Source organism: Heteronotia binoei, chromosome 15 (genome assembly GCF_032191835.1).
Source record: "Heteronotia binoei isolate CCM8104 ecotype False Entrance Well chromosome 15, APGP_CSIRO_Hbin_v1, whole genome shotgun sequence".
Classification (NCBI taxonomy): domain Eukaryota; kingdom Metazoa; phylum Chordata; class Lepidosauria; order Squamata; family Gekkonidae; genus Heteronotia; species Heteronotia binoei.
Genome location: NC_083237.1, coordinates 61,721,600 through 61,740,150, shown reverse-complemented (window position 1 = coordinate 61,740,150; position 18,551 = coordinate 61,721,600). Strand labels below are relative to the sequence as shown.

At 50.3% G+C, this 18,551-nt stretch overlaps 1 protein-coding gene across 3 annotated transcripts in view; it reads left to right on the top strand.

The window, feature by feature from the left end:
• The window catches only part of ACLY (ATP citrate lyase), a 150,891-nt gene that overhangs the window by 73,548 nt on the left and 58,792 nt on the right, over positions 1 to 18,551 (top strand). For 2 of the 3 annotated variants that reach the window (XR_009556255.1, XR_009556254.1), the window contains 7 exons: positions 1,177 to 1,331; positions 4,566 to 4,716; positions 6,409 to 6,552; positions 8,613 to 8,726; positions 8,862 to 8,944; positions 12,503 to 12,579; positions 12,876 to 13,236. Coding sequence is in view for 1 of the 3 variants with exons in the window: in XM_060256663.1 (XP_060112646.1) it covers positions 1,177 to 1,331; positions 4,566 to 4,716; positions 6,409 to 6,552; positions 8,613 to 8,726; positions 8,862 to 8,944; positions 12,503 to 12,579; positions 12,876 to 12,970 (819 nt within the window). In the remaining 2 variants the exon portion in view is untranslated. Of the gene's footprint in view, positions 1 to 1,176; positions 1,332 to 4,565; positions 4,717 to 6,408; positions 6,553 to 8,612; positions 8,727 to 8,861; positions 8,945 to 12,502; positions 12,580 to 12,875; positions 13,728 to 18,551 lie in introns of those variants that run through there. The other variant, XM_060256663.1, reaches the window with a different exon arrangement.

Below are 18,551 nucleotides of genomic sequence, written 5' to 3'. Positions count from 1 at the left end.
GCAGAAGAACATAAGAGAAGCCATGTTGGATCAGGCCAATGGCCCATGTAGTCCAACACTCTGTGTCACAGAAGAACATAAGAGAAGCCCTGTTGGATCAGGCCAGTGGCCCATCCAGTCCAACATTCTGTGTCACAGAAGAACATAAGAGAAGCCCTGTTGGATCAGGCCAATGGCCCATCCAGTCCAGCATTCTGTGTCAACGAAGAACATAAGAGAAGCCATGTTGGATCAGGCCAGTGGCCCATCCAGGCCAACACTCTGTGTCACAGAAGAACATAGGAGAAGCCCTGTTGGATCAGGCAAAATGGCCCATCCAGTCCAACACTCTGTGTCACACAGTGGCCAAAAAGACCAAGTGTCACGAGCTGGGGCCGGGCCAGGCCAGGCGAAGTCCAGGGGCAGTCCAAGGTCTGTAACCGGTGAGCAAGAGTGTCCAAGGTGCCAAAGCCAAATCGTCGTCCAGGTATCGCAGGTCAGAGGTTCAGAAGCCGTAGTCAGGGGTCCAGAAGTCAAGCCAAGGTCAGGAGGTCCAAAGTCAGAAGCCGAAGTGGATGCTAGGACGTCAGGTAGATGACTAGTTGCTTCCACAAAGCCTCCTCCCAAAGCCCACAGCTATATAGCCCTCTGCTGGCTGTTGCCCATTTGGGCTAATTGCTGGCTCTGGGAGGCAGCCAGGATCCTGTTACAACTCAAGCATCCTTGCTCTTAGGAGGGCCAGAATCCTCTCAAAACTCAGGACTCGGGAGCGTCTTGCTTGTGAGTGTGCCGCCCTCCTCCGATCCCTGAGGTCCTGACGGAGGCGGTCACGCACACGAGCCACCCGAGAGGGCGAGGCAGGGGGGCTGGGATCTTCTTCAGCAGGAGGCAGCGGTACTGGTGCAGGTGGCAGGGGTACAGTTTCCTCGGCAGACTCATCTTCCTCTGCAGGGTCCCCAGCACCCATGACACCAAGTGCCATCAGGAGGTCCATCAGTGGGGCCAGAATAAAACTTCATGGATCTTTAAGGTGCCACTGGACTCAAACTTTGTTCTTCAGGAGATTGTTCTGTTGGTGGAGGAGCATTCCCTCCTATTGAGTGTGAAGAGGAGCGGTCCAGTCACATGATTATCCCTTCAGTATCACCTCTCAGTGCAAACCAGGCCACTGTTTCCTGTTTTCCCTGTGACCTTTAGGAACTTGGTTTGATCCGGAAACCAGCTTCCTTCATGACGAGCATCTGTGATGAACGAGGCCAAGAGCTGATCTACGCTGGCATGCCCATCACCGAGGTCTTCAAAGAAGAGATGGGAATTGGTGGCGTCTTGGGTCTGTTGTGGTTCCAGAGGAGGTGAGAGCAGCCTTTCTGGACAGCAGTTTGTTCACCTGCTGACCCAGGAGAGAGTTGGATTCCCCCACACGTATCTTGCCCTTTCTTTTCAGCCTCTCTTCTCAGTGCCTAGGGAGGGTACAGCTAAAGCAGTTTTGGGGTGTATTCCCGTTGGGAGAAGGAAAGGCTTCAGTTCACAGCAGAGAGGCTCTGAACCCCTAAGTATTCACCCAAGAAATGGTAGGACGGAGAACGTGGCAAAAGAATGTGCTTTAGTGTAGTGGTTAAGTGTGTGGACTCGTATCTGGGAGAACCGGGTTTGATTCCCCACTCCTCCGCTTGCAGCTGCTGGAATGGCCTTGGGGTCAGCCAGAGCTCTCTTATCTGGGAGAACCGGGTTTGATCCCCCACTCCTCCACTTGCACCTGCTGGAATGGCCTTGGGGTCAGCCAGAGCTCTCTTATCTGGGAGAACCGGGTTTGATTCCCCACTCCTCCGCTTGCAGCTGCTGAAATGGCCTTGGGTCAGCCAGAGCTCTAATAGAGAGCCAGTTTGGTGTCGTGGTTAAGTGCATGGACTCTTATCTGGGAGAACCGGGTTTGATTCCCCACTCCTCCACTTGCAGCTGCTGGAATGGCCTTGGGGTCAGCCATAGCTCTCTTATCTGGGAGAACCAGGTTTGATTCCCCCCTCCTCCACTTGCAGCTGCTGGCATGGCCTTGGGTCAGCCATAGCTCTCTTATCTGGGAGAACCGGGTTGGATTCCCCACTCCTCCACTTGCACCTGCTGGAATGGCCTTGGGGTCAGCCAGAGCTCTCTTATCTGGGAGAACCGGGTTTGATCCCCACTCCTCCACTTGCACCTGCTGGAATGGCTTTGGGGTCAGCCAGAGCTCTCTTATCTGGGAGAACCGGGTTTGATTCCCCACTCCTCCACTTGCAGCTGCTGGAATGGCCTTGGGTCAGCCAGAGCTCTCTTATCTGGGAGAACCGGGTTTGATTCCCCACTCCTCCACTTGCAGCTGCTGGAATGGCCTTGGGTCAGCCAGAGCTCTCTTATCTGGGAGAACCGGGTTTGATTCCCCACTCCTCCACTTGCACCTGCTGGAATGGCCTTGGGTCAGCCAGAGCTCTCTTATCTAGGAGAACCAGGTTTGATCCCCCACTCCTCCACTTGTGGCTGCTGCAATGGCCTTGGGTCATCCAGAGCTCTAATAGAGAGCCAGTTTGGTGTCGTGGTTAAGTGCATGGACTCTTATCTGGGAGAACCGGGTTTGATTCCCCACTCCTCCACTTGCAGCTGCTGGAATGGCCTTGGGGTCAGCCATAGCTCTCTTATCTGGGAGAACCAGGTTTGATTCCCCCCTCCTCCACTTGCAGCTGCTGGCATGGCCTTGGGTCAGCCATAGCTCTCTTATCTGGGAGAACCGGGTTGGATTCCCCACTCCTCCACTTCCACCTGCTGGAATGGCCTTGGGGTCAGCCAGAGCTCTCTTATCTGGGAGAACCGGGTTTGATCCCCCACTCCTCCACTTGCACCTGCTGGAATGGCCTTGGGGTCAGCCAGAGCTCTCTTATCTGGGAGAACCGGGTTTGATCCCCCACTCCTCCACTTGCACCTGCTGGAATGGCCTTGGGGTCAGCCAGAGCTCTCTTATCTGGGAGAACCGGGTTTGATTCCCCACTCCTCCACTTGCAGCTGCTGGAATGGCCTTGGGTCAGCCAGAGCTCTCTTATCTGGGAGAACCGGGTTTGATTCCCCACTCCTCCACTTGCAGCTGCTGGAATGGCCTTGGGGTCAGCCATAGCTATGACAGCAGTTGTCTTTGCATTTTTCAAATGCAACACTAATCTGCTAAAGTGATCACACAGTCCCCAGCAAGTGAAAGGAAGTTCTCCTTAAGAATCCTAGAATCACAGAGCTGGAAGGAGCCTTACAGACCATCTAATCCAACCCACTGCTCAATGCAGGATCAACCTAGACTTGTCAAAGATTTCAGGTTTTCACGGCTGGCATCATCATTAGGGTTTGTAGAATCTTCCTTATCTTCAAACCCCTTCCAACCCTCCCAGCAATCAACACAGAACAATGGTCACATTCCACAGCCAGTTTTCTTATCACCCACCCTTCCAGGAAGCCCCACCAAACAATGGGTACATTCACAAACCAATTGCCCTCTCACCACACCCCCTCCAGCCTAGAAATAGCAGCTCTCCAGCAGCCCTGGCCTCACTCAATGCGCAGCAGCCAAGAAGGTCAGAGCGCCTGCTCCGGCTGCAACGCCACTGAGGATGTTCTCCGCAGCCGAGAACGAAACGTCTGGAAGAAAAACTTTCTCCAGTAGAACACGGCACTTGAGCCCGAAAGAGTCTACAAACCCCAACCTAGACTTGCTTAATGTAGAAGCCACATAATGTCAGATGTTTGAGAGCCACAAGGCAGGCAGGCAAATAGACGGGGGGGGAGGGGAGAGAGAGAGGTGGAAAGAAAGCAACTTTAAATGCCTTTTCCGAGCTGCCGGTTGGCTTGGCTTGGAGAAGTGATTTAAAGAGAGAAGTGCCTTTTCCAAGCCAGCCAATGGGGCAGCGGGGGCTTCGAGAGCCACACAGTATGTGTGAAAGAGCCACGTGTGGCTCCCAAGCTGCAGTTTGGCCACCCCTGGCCTAGAGCGTCCCTGACAAGTGTTCATCCAGCTGCTGCTTCAAGACTGCCAGTGAGGGGGAGCTCCCCACCTCCCCCGGTAGCTGATTTCACTGTTGAACAACTCTTAAAGGTTTTCCCTAATATCCTTCCCACCCTTAATTTAAACCCAGTATTGCGAGTCGTCGCCTCTGCTGCCGCCAGGAACAGCTCCCCGCCCTCCTCTAAGGGACAGCCCTTCAGATACTTCAAGAGAGCCATCCTCTTCCCCCCTCTACCTCCTCTTCTCCTGCCTGAACATTCCTAAATCCCTCTGCGGCCAAAAAAACCAGATGGTCCATCGGTGCGGCAAGAAAGGCTCTTCCTTTTGTGTCTGCTGCCACAGACTTAAGACAGCTACCCGAGTGGAATTTGTGTAGGACTATTTTTAATCTTTGGCTTGTCTGCTTCCTCCTCTTTGGCTTAGTGCAGAGTTTAATTATTTGCTCAAGCTTGATGGGTTTGGGGCTGTGGTTTCATTAGCTTCTTGTTTTTTACGTGACCTGGGAGCTGAAAACAAGAGAAGGTTTAAATTTTTATCATAAAGCATTGCTGCGATGTCTCTGTCTCGCTAGGTTACCCAAGTACGCCTGTCAGTTCATAGAAATGTGTTTGATGGTGACGGCCGATCACGGGCCTGCGGTATCGGGAGCCCACAACACAATTGTCTGCGCAAGAGCAGGGAAGGACCTGGTCTCCAGTCTGACTTCCGGCCTGCTCACCATCGTAAGCACTTCGTAAGAGTTGGGACGGAGTAGCCTGAAGGAAATAACAAAAAGGGGATCCATGAGGGCTTGGAGAGAAGGGGACTTCCCATTCTTACCCACGCCGGTCCCTGTTTCCACCTTTTGTTCTGCATGCCTACCCACCTTCCCTCTGTCTTCACTTCCTCCAGCCTTTTATTCCTCCCTGTTCCCTTTCTCACCTACCGGAACGTAAGAAGGTAAGAGAAGCCATGTTGGATCTGGCCAACAGCCCATCCAGTCCAACACTCTGTGTCACAGAAGAACATCAGAGAAGCCCTGTTGGATCAGGCCAATGGCCCATCCAGTCCAACACTCTGTGTCACAGAAGAACATAAGAGAAGCCATGTTGGATCAGGCCAATGGCCCCTCCAGTCCAACACTCTGTGTCACAGAAGAACATAAGAGAAGCCATGTTGGATCAGGCCAGTGGCCCATCCAGTCCCACACTCTGTGTCACAGAAGAACATAAGAGAAGCCATGTTGGATCAGGCCAATGGCCCATCCAGTCCAACACTCTGTGTCACAGAAGAACATAAGAGAAGCCATGTTGGATCAGGCCAATGGCCCATCCAGTCCAACACTCTGTGTCACATAAGAACATAAGAGAAGCCCTGTTGGATCAGGCCAATGGCCCATCCAGTCCAACACTCTGTGTCACAGAAGAACATAAGAGAAGCCATGTTGGATCAGGCCAGTGGCCCATCCAGTCCAACACTCTGTGTCACATAAGAACATCAGAGAAGCCATGTTGGATCAGGCCAGTGGCCCATCCAGTCCAACACTCTGTGTCACATAGGAACATCAGAGAAGCCATGTTGGATCTGGCCAACAGCCCATCCAGTCCAACACTCTGTGTCACACAGTGGCCAAAAAAACCAGGTGCCATCAGGAGGTCCACCAGTGGGGCCAGAGCACTAGAAGCCCTCCCATTGAGCCCCCGCCCTCTCCCCCAAGCACCAAGAATACAGAGCATCACTTGCCCCAGACAGAGTTCCAACAATACGCTGTGGCTAATAGCCACTGAGGGACCTCTGCTCCAGTTGTTTATTCAATCCCCTCTTGAAGCTTGTAGTCGCCGCCACCTCCTGTGGCAGTGAATTCCATGTGTTAATCACTCTTTGAGTGAAGAAGTACTTCCTTTTTATCTGTTCAAACCCGACTGCTCAGCAATTTCATTGAGTGCCCACAAGTTCTTGTATCGTGAGAAAGGGAGAAAAGTATTTCTTTCTCTACCTTATCTATCCCATGCATACCTGGTCTTTCCTCTTTTTCCCTTGCAGTCCCTATGGTTCTCTCCTGCTTCCTCCTCCAATTTTCCTCTCCTTACCTCCACCCTGCACAAATCTCTAAAGAAAAGAAAAGAAAAAGAACCTCAGCTTCTTTCTCTGTGTTGAGAACCTCAGTTTTTTTCTCTGTGTGCTGAGAATCTCAGCTTCTTTCTATGTGTTGAGAACCTCGGCTTTTTTCTCTGTGTGGAGAACCTCAGCTTCTTTCTGTGTGCTGAGAACCTCAGCTTCTTTCTCTGTGTTGTGAACCTCAGCTTCTTTCTCTGTGTTGAGAACCTCAGCTTCTTTCTGTGTGCTGAGAACCTCAGCTTCTTTCTCTGTGCTGAGAATCTCAGCTTCTTTCCGTGTGCTGAGAATCTCAGCTTCTTTCTGTGTATTGGTTCCAGGGGGATCGGTTTGGCGGTGCTCTTGACGCAGCAGCCAAAATGTTCAGCAAAGCGTTTGACAGTGGCATCATCCCAATGGAGTTTGTGAACAAGATGAAGAAAGAAGGCAAGCTGATCATGGGCATTGGCCACCGAGTCAAATCGGTAGGTGGCTGCCCTCCCTGCTGGAGAGGACTAGTTTTCAGGGAGAGTCTTTGTTCAGCCCTAACTTTATTACAATTATTCCAAAAAGAGTTAGCGCCTTAGGGCCCCGTGGCGCAGAGTGGTAAGCTGCACTACTGCAGTCCAAGCTCTGCTCACGACCTGAATTTGATCCCACCGGAAGCTGGGTTCAGGTAGCCGGCTCAAGTTGACTCAGCCTTCCAAGGTCGGTCAAATGAGTCCCCAGCTTGCTGGGGGCGGGGGGAGTGTAGATGACTGGGGAAGGCAATGGCAAACCACCCCGTAAAAAGTCTGCCGTGAAAACGTCATGATGTGAGGTCACCCCAGAGTTGGAAACGACTGGTGCTTGCACTGGGGGTTGTCTTTATCTTTAAGAGCCCCGTGGCGCAGAGTGGTAAAGCTGCAGTACTGCAGTCCTTAGCTCTGCTCACAACCTGAGTTCGGTCCCGGCAGAAGCTGGGTTCAGGTAGCCGGCTGAAGGTTGACTCAGCCTTCCGTCCTTCCGAGGTCAGTAAAATGAGTACTGGGGGCAAAGTATAGGGCCCTTGGAGATCCGGGCCCTCACTGAACTGTTATCTTTTTGTAGAGCTATTCCGCTAGGCCTTTAGTTGAGGCAGCGGGCGTCCTACTCTGTCAGGCGTTCCTTCCATCGGCCAGATGATATTGATATTGATATTGGATTTATATTCCGCCCTCCACTCCGAAGAGTCTCAGAGCAGCTCACAATCTCCTTTACCTTCCTCCCCCACAACAGACACCCTGTGAGGTGGGTGGGGCTGGAGAGGGCTCTCACAGCAGCTGCCCTTTCAAGGACAACCTCTGCTAGAGCTATGGCTGACCCAAGGCCATTTCAGCAGGTGCAAGTGGAGGAGTGGGGAATCAAACCCGGTTCTCCCAGATAAGAGTCCGCACACTTAACCACTACACCAAACTGGCTCTCCCTATGAGGAGTGGGGAATCAAACCCGGTTCTCCCAGATAAGAGTCCGCACACTTAACCACTACACCAAACTGGCTCAGCCCTATGCTGCGGTACCGTCTCTGCCGTAATATTAAACTACCTCTTTGCTGTGCCAGATTCTTAATCTATGTAACGTGCCCAACTGAGCCACCACTTGTAACTGTTTATGATCAAGTCGTATTGTTTTATTGATACGATATGTTTTGAGTTGTTGTTTATACTGTTTTATAATGTTGTTACCCACCCTGAGCCCTTTTTCGAGATAGGGCAGAATATAAATAGTCTGAATAAATAAAAGAACTGGGGAAGGCAATGGCAAACCACCCCGTAAAAAGTCTACCAAGAAAACATCGAGATATGATGTCACCCGGGGGTCGGTAACAGCTCGGTACTTGCACAGAGGGCTATCTTCACCAGTAGCTCCTTAAAGACTAACAAATGATGATGATAATGATTATATTGGATTTATATCCCGCCCTCCACTCCCAAGAGTCTCAGAGCGGCTCACAATCTCCTTTACCTTCCCCCCCCCACAACAGACACCCTGTGAGGTAGATGAAGATATTGGATTTATATCCCACCCTCCACTCCGAAGAGTCTCAGAGCGGCTCACAATCTCCTTTCCCTTCCCCCCCCCCACAACAGACACCCTGTGAGGTGGGTGGGGCTGGAGAGGGCTCTCACAGCAGCTGCCCTTTCAAGGACAACCTCTGCCAGAGCTATGGCTGACCCAAGGCTATTCCAGCAGCTGCAAGTGAAGGAGTGGGGAATCAAACCCGGTTCTCCAAGATAAGAGTCCGCACACTTAACCACTACACCAAACTGGCTCTCCACACCAAACTGGCTCTCCAAAATCTGTGGTAGGGGAGACGCTTTTGTGAGTTACTGCTCTGCAGTGACTCACGAGAGGCCATATACTTGGCCACAGACTTTGTCAGTCTTTAACGTGCTACCGAATTCTTACTCTTTTCCTGCTGCTGCCGACAGACTAACACAGCTGCCCATCTTGAATCATTCCAAAATTGGTAATTTGTTTCTACTTTTCTCTCCGCCCCCCCCCCCCCCCCCCCCGGAATTTGTAGATCAACAACCCAGATATGAGAGTTCAAATCCTCAAGGATTACGTGAAACAGCATTTTCCTGCAACACCCCTCTTGGACTACGCGCTAGAAGTGGAGAAGATTACTACATCCAAGGTACCAGTCCTTTACCTAGTGTCATGGCTTAACTAAGTTTGGTACCTTGAGTTTAAACAGATTACCCAGGGAGGCAATAGAACCACCATCGCTCCGTCCAGCTGTTGACCTTGCTCCTTTTCTTCTTTGCTCTAGAAACCTAATCTCATCCTGAACGTGGATGGGTTCATTGGAGTGGCCTTTGTCGACGCTCTTAGGCACTGTGGCTCCTTTACACGGTGAGTAATAAGTTATGGCCAGTACTCCCACTAAGCTGCGGAGTCTCGTGAGCAAAAATTCAACTTTGTGAGCTAGCGGCTTTCAAGTTGTGAGCTACTGGCATTAAAGTTGCGGACGAGAACACCACTAGGAAATGCATGTCCTTTGGTTTTACGTAGACTCCCAGCAACAGCAATGAACAGGCAACTTTTATTACCTTTTGTTGGTATCCAGACCAAACCGTCTTCCAATTTATTACACTATTTTGCCATTGGATCCTAACTTTGTATCAGTTTACATTCTTAACCCACCAGCTACATGTATTCCAGCCCACTGTCCTGTATCCCCTCGTGTGAAGAAGTCTGCCTGCACACGAAAGCTGACATTCTGAATGAAACTTCGTTGGTCTTAAAGGTCCACCTAGTTTGTTCTACTGCTTCAGACCAACACAGCTGCCCACTTGGGTCTGGCATTAAAGTTGTGAGCTGCTGCATCAATTAGTTTGCTCTGGGGCCGTTTCTCCCGAGCGAAGACACAAACGTGTGAGCCGGAGGCTAAAGAACTGTGAGCTAGCTCACACTAAGTAAGCTTAGAGGGAACACGGGTCGTGGCTCTGAAGCTCAGGCATAGCCCAGCTCCCTCCCCAAGGCACACAATCAGTTAAGCGTCCTCAGCTGTACCCAGGGGTGAAATTCTAGCAGGAGCTCCTTTGCATATTAGGCCACACACCCTTGATGCAGCCAGTCCTCCTGGAGCTGACACTAGGCCCTGTAAGAAGAGCCCTGTAAGCTCTTGGAGGATTGGCTACATAAGAGGGGTGTGGCCTAATATGCAAAGGAGCTGCTGCTAGAATTCCACCCCTGATGTAGCCCATCCTCCTGGAGCTGACACTAGACCCTGTAAGAAGAGCCCTGTAAGCTCTTGGAGGATTGGCTAAATCGAGGGTGTGTGGCCTAATTTGTCAAGGAGCTCCTGCTAGGATCCCACCCCTGGCTGTACCAGAGACAAAAGTTCTCCACAAAGACAAACAGTTCAGCAGCAGAACATGCCTCTTGCATATGTGAGGGAGGCTCCAGGTACCGAGTGCAGAGTCCAGTTTCCCAAGGATCTCATATATATATATATATTTTGGGGGGGGGGGGGAGGGGGGGGAGGGAAATCTTACTACTCTCATGCGTGCAAAAGTGTGCTTGGAAGAGGTTGTGCTGGAGACCCTGTGCTTGCAAAACGAGTGCTCAATGACTGAGCTATGCCCCCCTTCTCAAAAGTTAACGTATTTCCCATCACTTCCATTTTTGTAATTTTCCCAACGGTTATGGTCGAAAGTTGTGTTTGGACATGGGACCTGAGAGATGTCACTTGGAAGAAGGCAGGGAGCTGTTTGTGTCTGCAGCAAAAGAGAGGACTCACAATAATTAGTTTAAATTTTGCCTCCTATTTCCTATTACGTGGATTCCTATTAACAAATGCCTAATAAAGGTTTCACAAGAGCCCCCTGGTGCAAAGTGGTAAAGCTGCAGTACTGCAGCGCCAGCTATCTGCTCATGACCTGAGTTCGATCCCAGCGGAAGCTGGGTTCAGGTAGCCGGCTCGAGGTTGACTTAGCCTTCCATCCTTCTGAGGTCGGCAAAATGAGGACCCAGCTTGCTGGGGGGGAAGTGTAGATGACTGGGGAAGGTGATGGCAAACCACCCCATAAAAAGTCTGCCGTGAAAACGTCGTGAAAGCAACGTCACCCCAGAGTCGAAAATGACTGGTGCTTGCACAGGGGACTACCTTTACCTGAAGAGCCCCGTGGCGCAGAGTGGTAAAGCTGCAGTACTGCAGTCCGAGCTCTCTGCTCACGACCTGAGTTCGATCCTGGCAGAAGCTGAGTTCAGGTAGCCGGCTCAAGGTTGGCTCACCCTTTCATCCTTCCGAGGTCAGTAAAATGAGTACCCAGCTTGCCGGGGGGGGAAAGTGTAGACGACTGGGGAAGGCAATGGCAAACCACCCCATAAAAAGTCTGCCGTGAAGACGTCGTGAAAGCAACGTCACCCCAGAGTCGGAAACGACTGGCGCTTGCACAGGGGACTACCTTTACTTTTTAATAAAGGTTTCTGTAGTTGGGTTTAAATTAAGGGCGGGAATATTAGGAAAATCTTTTTTTTTTTTAACAATAAGAGTTGTTCAACAGTAGAATTGACTCCCTAGGGAGGTGGTGAGCTCCCCCTCACTGGCAAACTTTAAGCCGCAGCTGGACAAACACTTGTCAGGGATGCTCTAGGCCAGGGGTCCTCAGACTTTTTAAATAGGGGGCCAGTTCACTGTCCCTCAGACTGTTGGAGGGCCGGACTGTTGTGGTGGCTGCCGTTACTGTGCAGGGCCGCGGGCCGTCAGTTCTCCGTCTTCTGCATCTCTCTCCCTTCCCCACACCCCGGCCTGGGAACTCACCTCACCTCGGTATCGCCTCACACTCTGTCTCTGCCGCCTCAGCCCAGTGCCGGAAGTGTGCATTGCTAACGCGAGTTTAGGTCGAACGTCACTTCCGGTCTCATTTTGCCATAACCTGGTGGGCCGCATAAACATCCTCGGCGGGCCGCATCTGGCCCGCGGGCCGTAGTTTGTGGACCCCTGCTCTAGGCTGATCCTGCACAGAGCAGGGGGTTGGACTTCATGGCCTGTACGGCTCCCCTTCCAGCTCTGTGATTGTATGATTCCCGGTTTGTACATAGGCGCCTATCCCCTAACTCTGACTTCAGAGAAGAACACTCACTTGTGTAACAACGATAGGATGGGGAGGCTTTACCCTGATGACAAGAAGGAAAATATTTTGTGCAGGGCTTTTATTTGTAGGAGAAACTCCTTTGCATATTAGGCCACACAGCCCTGATGTAGCCAATCTTTCAAGAGCTTAGTACAGGGCCTACTGTAAGCGACAGGAGGACTGGCTACATCAGGGGTGTGTGGCCTAATACGCAAAGGAGGTCCTGCTAGAATTCCTTACAGGGCTCTTCGTACAGGGCCTACTGGAAGCTCCAGGAGGATTGGCTACATCAGGGGTGTGTGGCCTAATAGGCAAAGGAGGTCCTGCTAGAATTCCTTACAGGGCTCTTCGTACAGGGCCTGCTGCAAGCTCCAGGAGGACTGGCTACATCAGGGGTGTGTGGCCTAATAGGCAAAGGAGGTCCTGCTAGAATTCCTTACAGGGCTCTTCGTACAGGGCCTACTGGAAGCTCCAGCAGGATTGGCTGCATCAGGGGTGTGTGGCCTAATAGGCAAAGGAGGTCCTGCTAGAATTCCTTACAGGGCTCTCAGTACAGGGCCTACTATAAGCGACAGGAGGATTGGCTACATCAGGGGTTTGTGGCCTAATAGGCAAAGGAGTTCTTCCTATTAAAGAAGCCCTGATTTTGTGTGTGATTTTATGCTTCCACACTGAACGTTGTGAGCCAACAGTTTCCACACGCGTGGGATAGGAGCAGGACAAATTCTGTCGGTGTGGGATTCAACTTGTCCTCTTGAATGGGTGCCACAGATCCAGTGCAGGGTTGAATTTTTTTTTTTTTTAAGTAAGGACCATTTGATTTCTCTTCCAGGGAGGAAGCTGACGAATATATTGACATTGGGGCCCTCAACGGCATCTTTGTACTTGGCAGGAGCATGGGCTTCATCGGTAAGTTTTTCACATCACCTTGTTGAGGTGCTGGGTCCTTCTGGGTAAGGCAGGAGGCCTCTCTAGCTTGCGCTGTGTTCAAAATCCCCAGTCAGAGTAATACTTTCATTGGGAGCAGGTGCAGTGGAACAGGCTTCCCTGGGAGGTGGTGGGCTCTCCTTCCCGGGAGGTTTTTCAACAGAGGCTAGATGGCCATCTGACAGCGATGAAGATCCTGTGAAGTTCCTGCATTGTGCAGAGGGTTGGACTAGACGACCCTGGAGGCCCCTTCCAACTCTTTGATTCTTCACTTCCAGGACATTACCTAGACCAGAAGAGGCTGAAGCAGGGCCTGTACCGTCACCCCTGGGATGACATCTCCTACGTCCTGCCGGAGCACATGACTATGTGACAGCCCAAGGGGACACAATGAGATGCTTGTACAGATGGTGAACGCTGGCACGACGACGTTGGCACGGCTGACGTTTGGAAGAGAACTCATCAGACTGACTCTCTGTACAAGGCGGCCTTTGCAGTCCTTAGGACTCCTATGAGAAACCAAAACCCCCTTGGCTAAGTCCCACTGTATTTAAGACACAAAAGCAGCCGCGCTGTGTCTGCCTGCTTTTTGTGCGTGTTTTTATTTCTCTTTCCCCCTTCCCATCGCTTTCCTGCGGTGTTTTCTGGCCGTGTTTTAATTTTTTAAAGAAACAAATTATGATCCGTGACTTCGAAGAGTCGGAGAGAGTCGTTGGGACCCACATTACCGTAACCTTGAACGCTGTCCTCACAAGCTGTATGGTTTTGTGATACGTTCGTCTTTTTTTTTTTTTTTTAACTCCTTTGTATTCATCTTTAAAGTCTGATTGTATTTTCTGGCCAGGGGACCTTTTGCTGCTTTAATAAGCCATTCTGAGTCTGGTGTAGTAATTTTAAAATGTAAACTTGTAACATAGACTTTTGTTCAAAACTGTGAAGCTTTACCTGTATTTATGCAGCTGAGATTTTTACTTTTACCCACAACGCTTGCAAAAGCTGGCCTGTGAGGGGCTGCGTGTGTGCAACACCTGCCTTCTCAGAGGCCTCTAACTTATATTCACAATAATAATCCATGCTTTTTCTGTCCTCTGTAGCACTGTAACCTGTCTCAAATAAATGGTACAACAATATGTTTTATCTTTGCTGAATTTTGTAAGGTGGAGGGGGACAGAGTCATTCAAAACCAAACTTAAATGTTATGTGTGTGAAAATATAATGTCACAGATGAACAGGAAAAATATTTCTGGGAAATAGATCTCTTTGATATGGTCTAATTTACTTTGGACCTTCCTTGTGTTTTGCATAGAGGTGCTTAAGTGCTTAAGGGAGAGCCGGTTTGGTGTAGTGGTGAAGTGTGCGGACTCTTATCTGGGAGAACCGGGTTTGATTCCCCCACTCCTCCGCTTGCACCTGCTGGAATGGCCTTGGGTCAGCCATAGCTCTGGCAGAGGTTGTCCTTGAAAGGACAGCTGCTGTGAGAGCCTTCTCCAGCCCCGCCCACCTCACAGGGTGTCTGTAGTGGGGGAGGAAGGTAAAGGAGATTGTGAGCCGCTCTGAGACTCTTCGGAGTGGAGGGCGGGATATAAATCCAATATCATCATCTTCTTAAATTTACACAATTTCTCATATGCAGATCTCCCTAAAGAAGGCTTACAGAAGATCCTCAAAAGACAGCTCTTATCCAAATATAAGCTCTTCGTAACTAAAAAAACAGCCATCTTTTAAAATAAAATTTAGTCTAGAGATATTGCACCCCTCCCCCTTCAGTGGAACAATTAACTTCCTCGGGGGCAAGGCGACGTCAAGTTAAACTTGTTCTTTCTCTGGAGGTGGGGAACAGCCAGTTAAAACAAGTTTAATATTGTTACTATTCCTTGTGATAGCCCAGGGGTGGCAAAACTTGCTTACCATAAGAGCCACACAGAATAAACATCAGATATTTGAGAGCCAGAAGACATGAACACAGCCAGACTCACTCTGGCCCACCAGCTCCCTAGATGCCGACCATGTTCCCACCCAATTCACTGTGCAATTCTATATTATTATACATAGAGAAAGGAGAGCATCAGGCAAGAATAAAAGCAGCATTATGCAGCTGGCACAACGTCTTATTTCATTTTTAAACTGATTTTTGATGGTAATAAACTACTAGATAAGAACTATTTGTTTACTGAATTTTTTCTGAACAGTGACATATTTTGGCAATCATACTCTAGCTCCCTCAATTGGAAGAGAGAGAGAGAAGAGAGGCTTTGGGGTTTGCTCCCTCAATGGGGGGGAGAGGGAAAGAGAGAATGAGAATATATATGTGTTCTCCAAGCCCACCCATTTGTGCCCCTACAGCAGCCACTTGGCATGGAGAAGGGATTAAAGAGACAAATGGCTTCTCTGAACACTTTCCCTAAGAAGAAAGGTTAAAACGCATGGGGCTCTTTAACTTGGAGAAATGTCGACTGTGGATGACATGAGATTTACAAGATTATGCATGGGATAGATGTACTGTGTGCAGTTCTGGTCGCCACACCTCAAAAAGGATATTATAGCATTGGAGAAAGTCCAGAAAAGGGCAACTAGAATGATTAAAGGCTGGAAGACTTTCCCTATGAAGAAAGGTTGAAACGCTTGGGACTCTTTAGCTTGGAGAAACGTCGACTGTGGGGTGACATGATAGAGGTTTACAAGATAATGCATGGGATGGAGAAAGTAGAGAAAGAAGTACTTTTCTCCCTTTCTCACAATACAAGAACTCGTGAGCATTCGATGAAATTGCTGAGCAGACAGGTTAAAATGGATAGAAGGAAGTACTTCTTCACCCAAAGGGTGATTAACGTGGAATTCACTGCCACATGAGGTGGTGGCAGCTACAAGCATAGCCAGCTTCAAGAGGGGTTTAGATAAAAATATGGAGCAGAGGTCCATCGGTGGCTATTAGCCACAGTGTGTGTGTGTGTATATATATATAATATATATAAAAAAAAATTTTGCCACTGTGTGACACAGTGTTGGACTGGATGGGCCATTGGCCTGATCTAATGTGGCTTCTCTTATGTTCTTATGTAGGGTTGCCAATCCCAAGGTTTCTTTCTTCATAGGGAAAGTGTTCCAGCCTTTAATCATTCTAGTTGCCCTTTTCTGCACTTTCTCCAATGCTAGTTCCTGCTGGACTTTTTCTACCAAAAAAGAAACAATAAAGCCCTGACCAGATAGACTATCGGTCTGATCCAGCAGGGCTCTTCTGATGTTCTCATGAAGGCCTCGGCCTCTCTGCCCTGTTGTTGAACTTTCAGAGGTATTGGTTGGCCCCTGTGTGAGACAGGAGGCTGGGACTAGATGGAGCCTCACTGGTCTGATCCAGCAGGGCCCTTCTGATGTTCTTATGAAGGCCTCGGCCTCTCTGCCCTGTTGTTGAACTTTCAGAGGTATTGGTTGGCCCGTGTGAGACAGGAGGCTGGGACTAGATGGAGCCTCACTGGTCTGATCCAGCAGGGCTCTTCTGATGTTCTCATGAAGGCCTCGGCCTCTCTGCCCTGTTGTTGAACTTTCAGAGGTATTGGTTGGCCCCTGTGTGAGACAGGAGGCTGGGACTAGATGGAGCCTCACTGGTCTGATCCAGCAGGGCCCTTCTGATGTTCTTATGAAGGCCTCGGCCTCTCTGCCCTGTTGTTGAACTTTCAGAGGTATTGGTTGGCCCCTGTGTGAGACAGGAGGCTGGGACTAGATGGAGCCTCACTGGTCTGATCCAGCAGGGCCCTTCTGATGTTCTTATGAAGGCCTCGGCCTCTTTGCCTTGTTGTTGGCCCTTCAGAGGAACTGGTCGGCTGCTGTGGAAACAGGAGGCTGGCTTAGAGCTACCCTCACTGGTCTGACCCAGCAGAGCCTCTTGAACATATGAACATCTGAAGCTGCCTTCTACTGAATCAGCTCCTCGGTCCATCCAAGTCACTTTTGTCTACTCAGACTGGCAGCGGCTTTCCAGGGTCTCCAGCTGAGGTTTTTCACGCCTACTTTCCTGAGCCCTTTTTAGTTGGAGATGCCAGGGATTGACCCTGGGACCTTCTGCTTATCAAGCAGATGCTCTACCACTTACCAGGTCTCGGATTCAGTGGGAGCTCACAGGAGCACAGCTCCTGAACCTTTCTGAGAGTTCCTCTTCCTCCTTCTTAGAGTTCCACCTCCTTGTCCATTGAATAGTATGTGCAGCTGAATAACAATCCCCGGATGAGCTCCACCACCTATTTTTCTACAAAACGACCCCTGCCGCTGAGCCACCGTCCCTCCCCTTAGATATATGAACATATATGAACCTACAAAGTTGCCTGCTACTGAATCAGACCCTCAGTACATCAAAGCCAGTCTTGTCTACTCAGACTGGCAGTGGCTCTCCAGGGTCTCCAGCTGAGGTTTTTCTCACCTACTTGCCTAGACCCTTTTTAGTTGGAGATGCCGGGGACTGAACCGGGGACCTCCTGCTTCCTAAGCAGATGCTCTACCACTGAGCCACTGTCCCTCCCCTGCTCTCCAGGGTCTCAAGCTGAGTTTTTTTCATGCCTATTGGCCTGGACCCTTTTTAATTGGGAGATGCCAGGGACTGAACCTGGGACCTTCTGCTTACCAAGCAGGTGCTCTACCACTGAGCCACAGCCCCATTCATGGCTCTCCGGGGTCTCAAGCTGAGGTTTTTCACGCCTACTTGCCTGCACCCTTTCTAGTTGGAAGATGCCGGGGATTGAACCTGGGACCTTCTGCTTCCCAAGCAGATGATCTACCACTGAGCCACCGTTCCTCCATCTCCATCACCTACTGCCTGGACCCTTTCTAGTTGGAAGATGCCGGGGATTGAACCTGGGACCTTCTGCTTCCCAAGCAGATGCTCTACCACTGAGCCACTGTCCCTTCCCTGACCAGCAGTGGCTCTTCAGGGTTTCAAGCTGAGGTTTTTCATGCCTACTTGCTTGGACCCTTTTTAGTTGAAGATGCTGGGGATTGAACCTGGGACCTTCTGCTTCCCAAGCAGATGCTGTACCACTGAGCCACTGTCCCTTCCCTAACCAGCAGTGGCTCTTCAGGGTCTCAAGCTGAGGTTTTTCACACCTCTTTGCCTGGACTCTTTTGAGTTGGAGATGCCGGGGATTGAACCTGGGACCTTCTGCTTCCCAAGCAGATGCTCTACCACTGAGCCACAGCCCCATTCATGGCTCTCCAAGGTCTCCAGCGGAGGTTTTTCACGCCTACTTGCCTGGACCCTTTCAGGTGGAGATGCCGGGGATTGAACCTGGGACCTCCTGCTTCCCAAGCAGGTGCTCTACCACTGAACCACCATCCCTTCCCATGAACATATAAAGCTGCCTTATACTGAATCAGACCCTTGGTCCATCAAAGTCAGTATTGTCTTCTCAGACTGGCAGCGGCTCTCCAGGGTCTCAAGCTGAGGATTTTCACACCTATTTGCCTGGACCCTTTTTTGGAGATACCGGGGATTGAACCTGGGACCTTCTGCTTCCCAAGCAGATGCTCTACCACTGAGCCACAGCCCCATTCATGGCTCTCCAGGGTCTCAAGCGGAGGTTTTTCACACCTATTTGCCTGGACCCTTTTTTGGAGATGCCAAGGATTGAACCTGGGACCTTCTGCTTCCCAAGCAGATGCTCTACCACTGAGCCACAGCCCCATTCATGGCTCTCCAGGGTCTCAAGCGGAGGTTTTTCACACCTATTTGCCTGGACCCTTTTTTGGAGATGCCGGGGATTGAACCTGGGACCTTCTGCTTACCAAGCAGATGCTCTAGATGTTAGAGACAATCTTTCCGCCTCCCCTGGCCCCTCCAGGAGATGCAAAGAAAAAGAGCTGTCAGTCGGGAGTCTCCTTTAAAGTATACAACTTTATTGATATCAAGAAAGAGGGGAGTCGCTTTTCAACGAGCTCCCCGATCAGTTCCATACATGCCCTTTTATCCT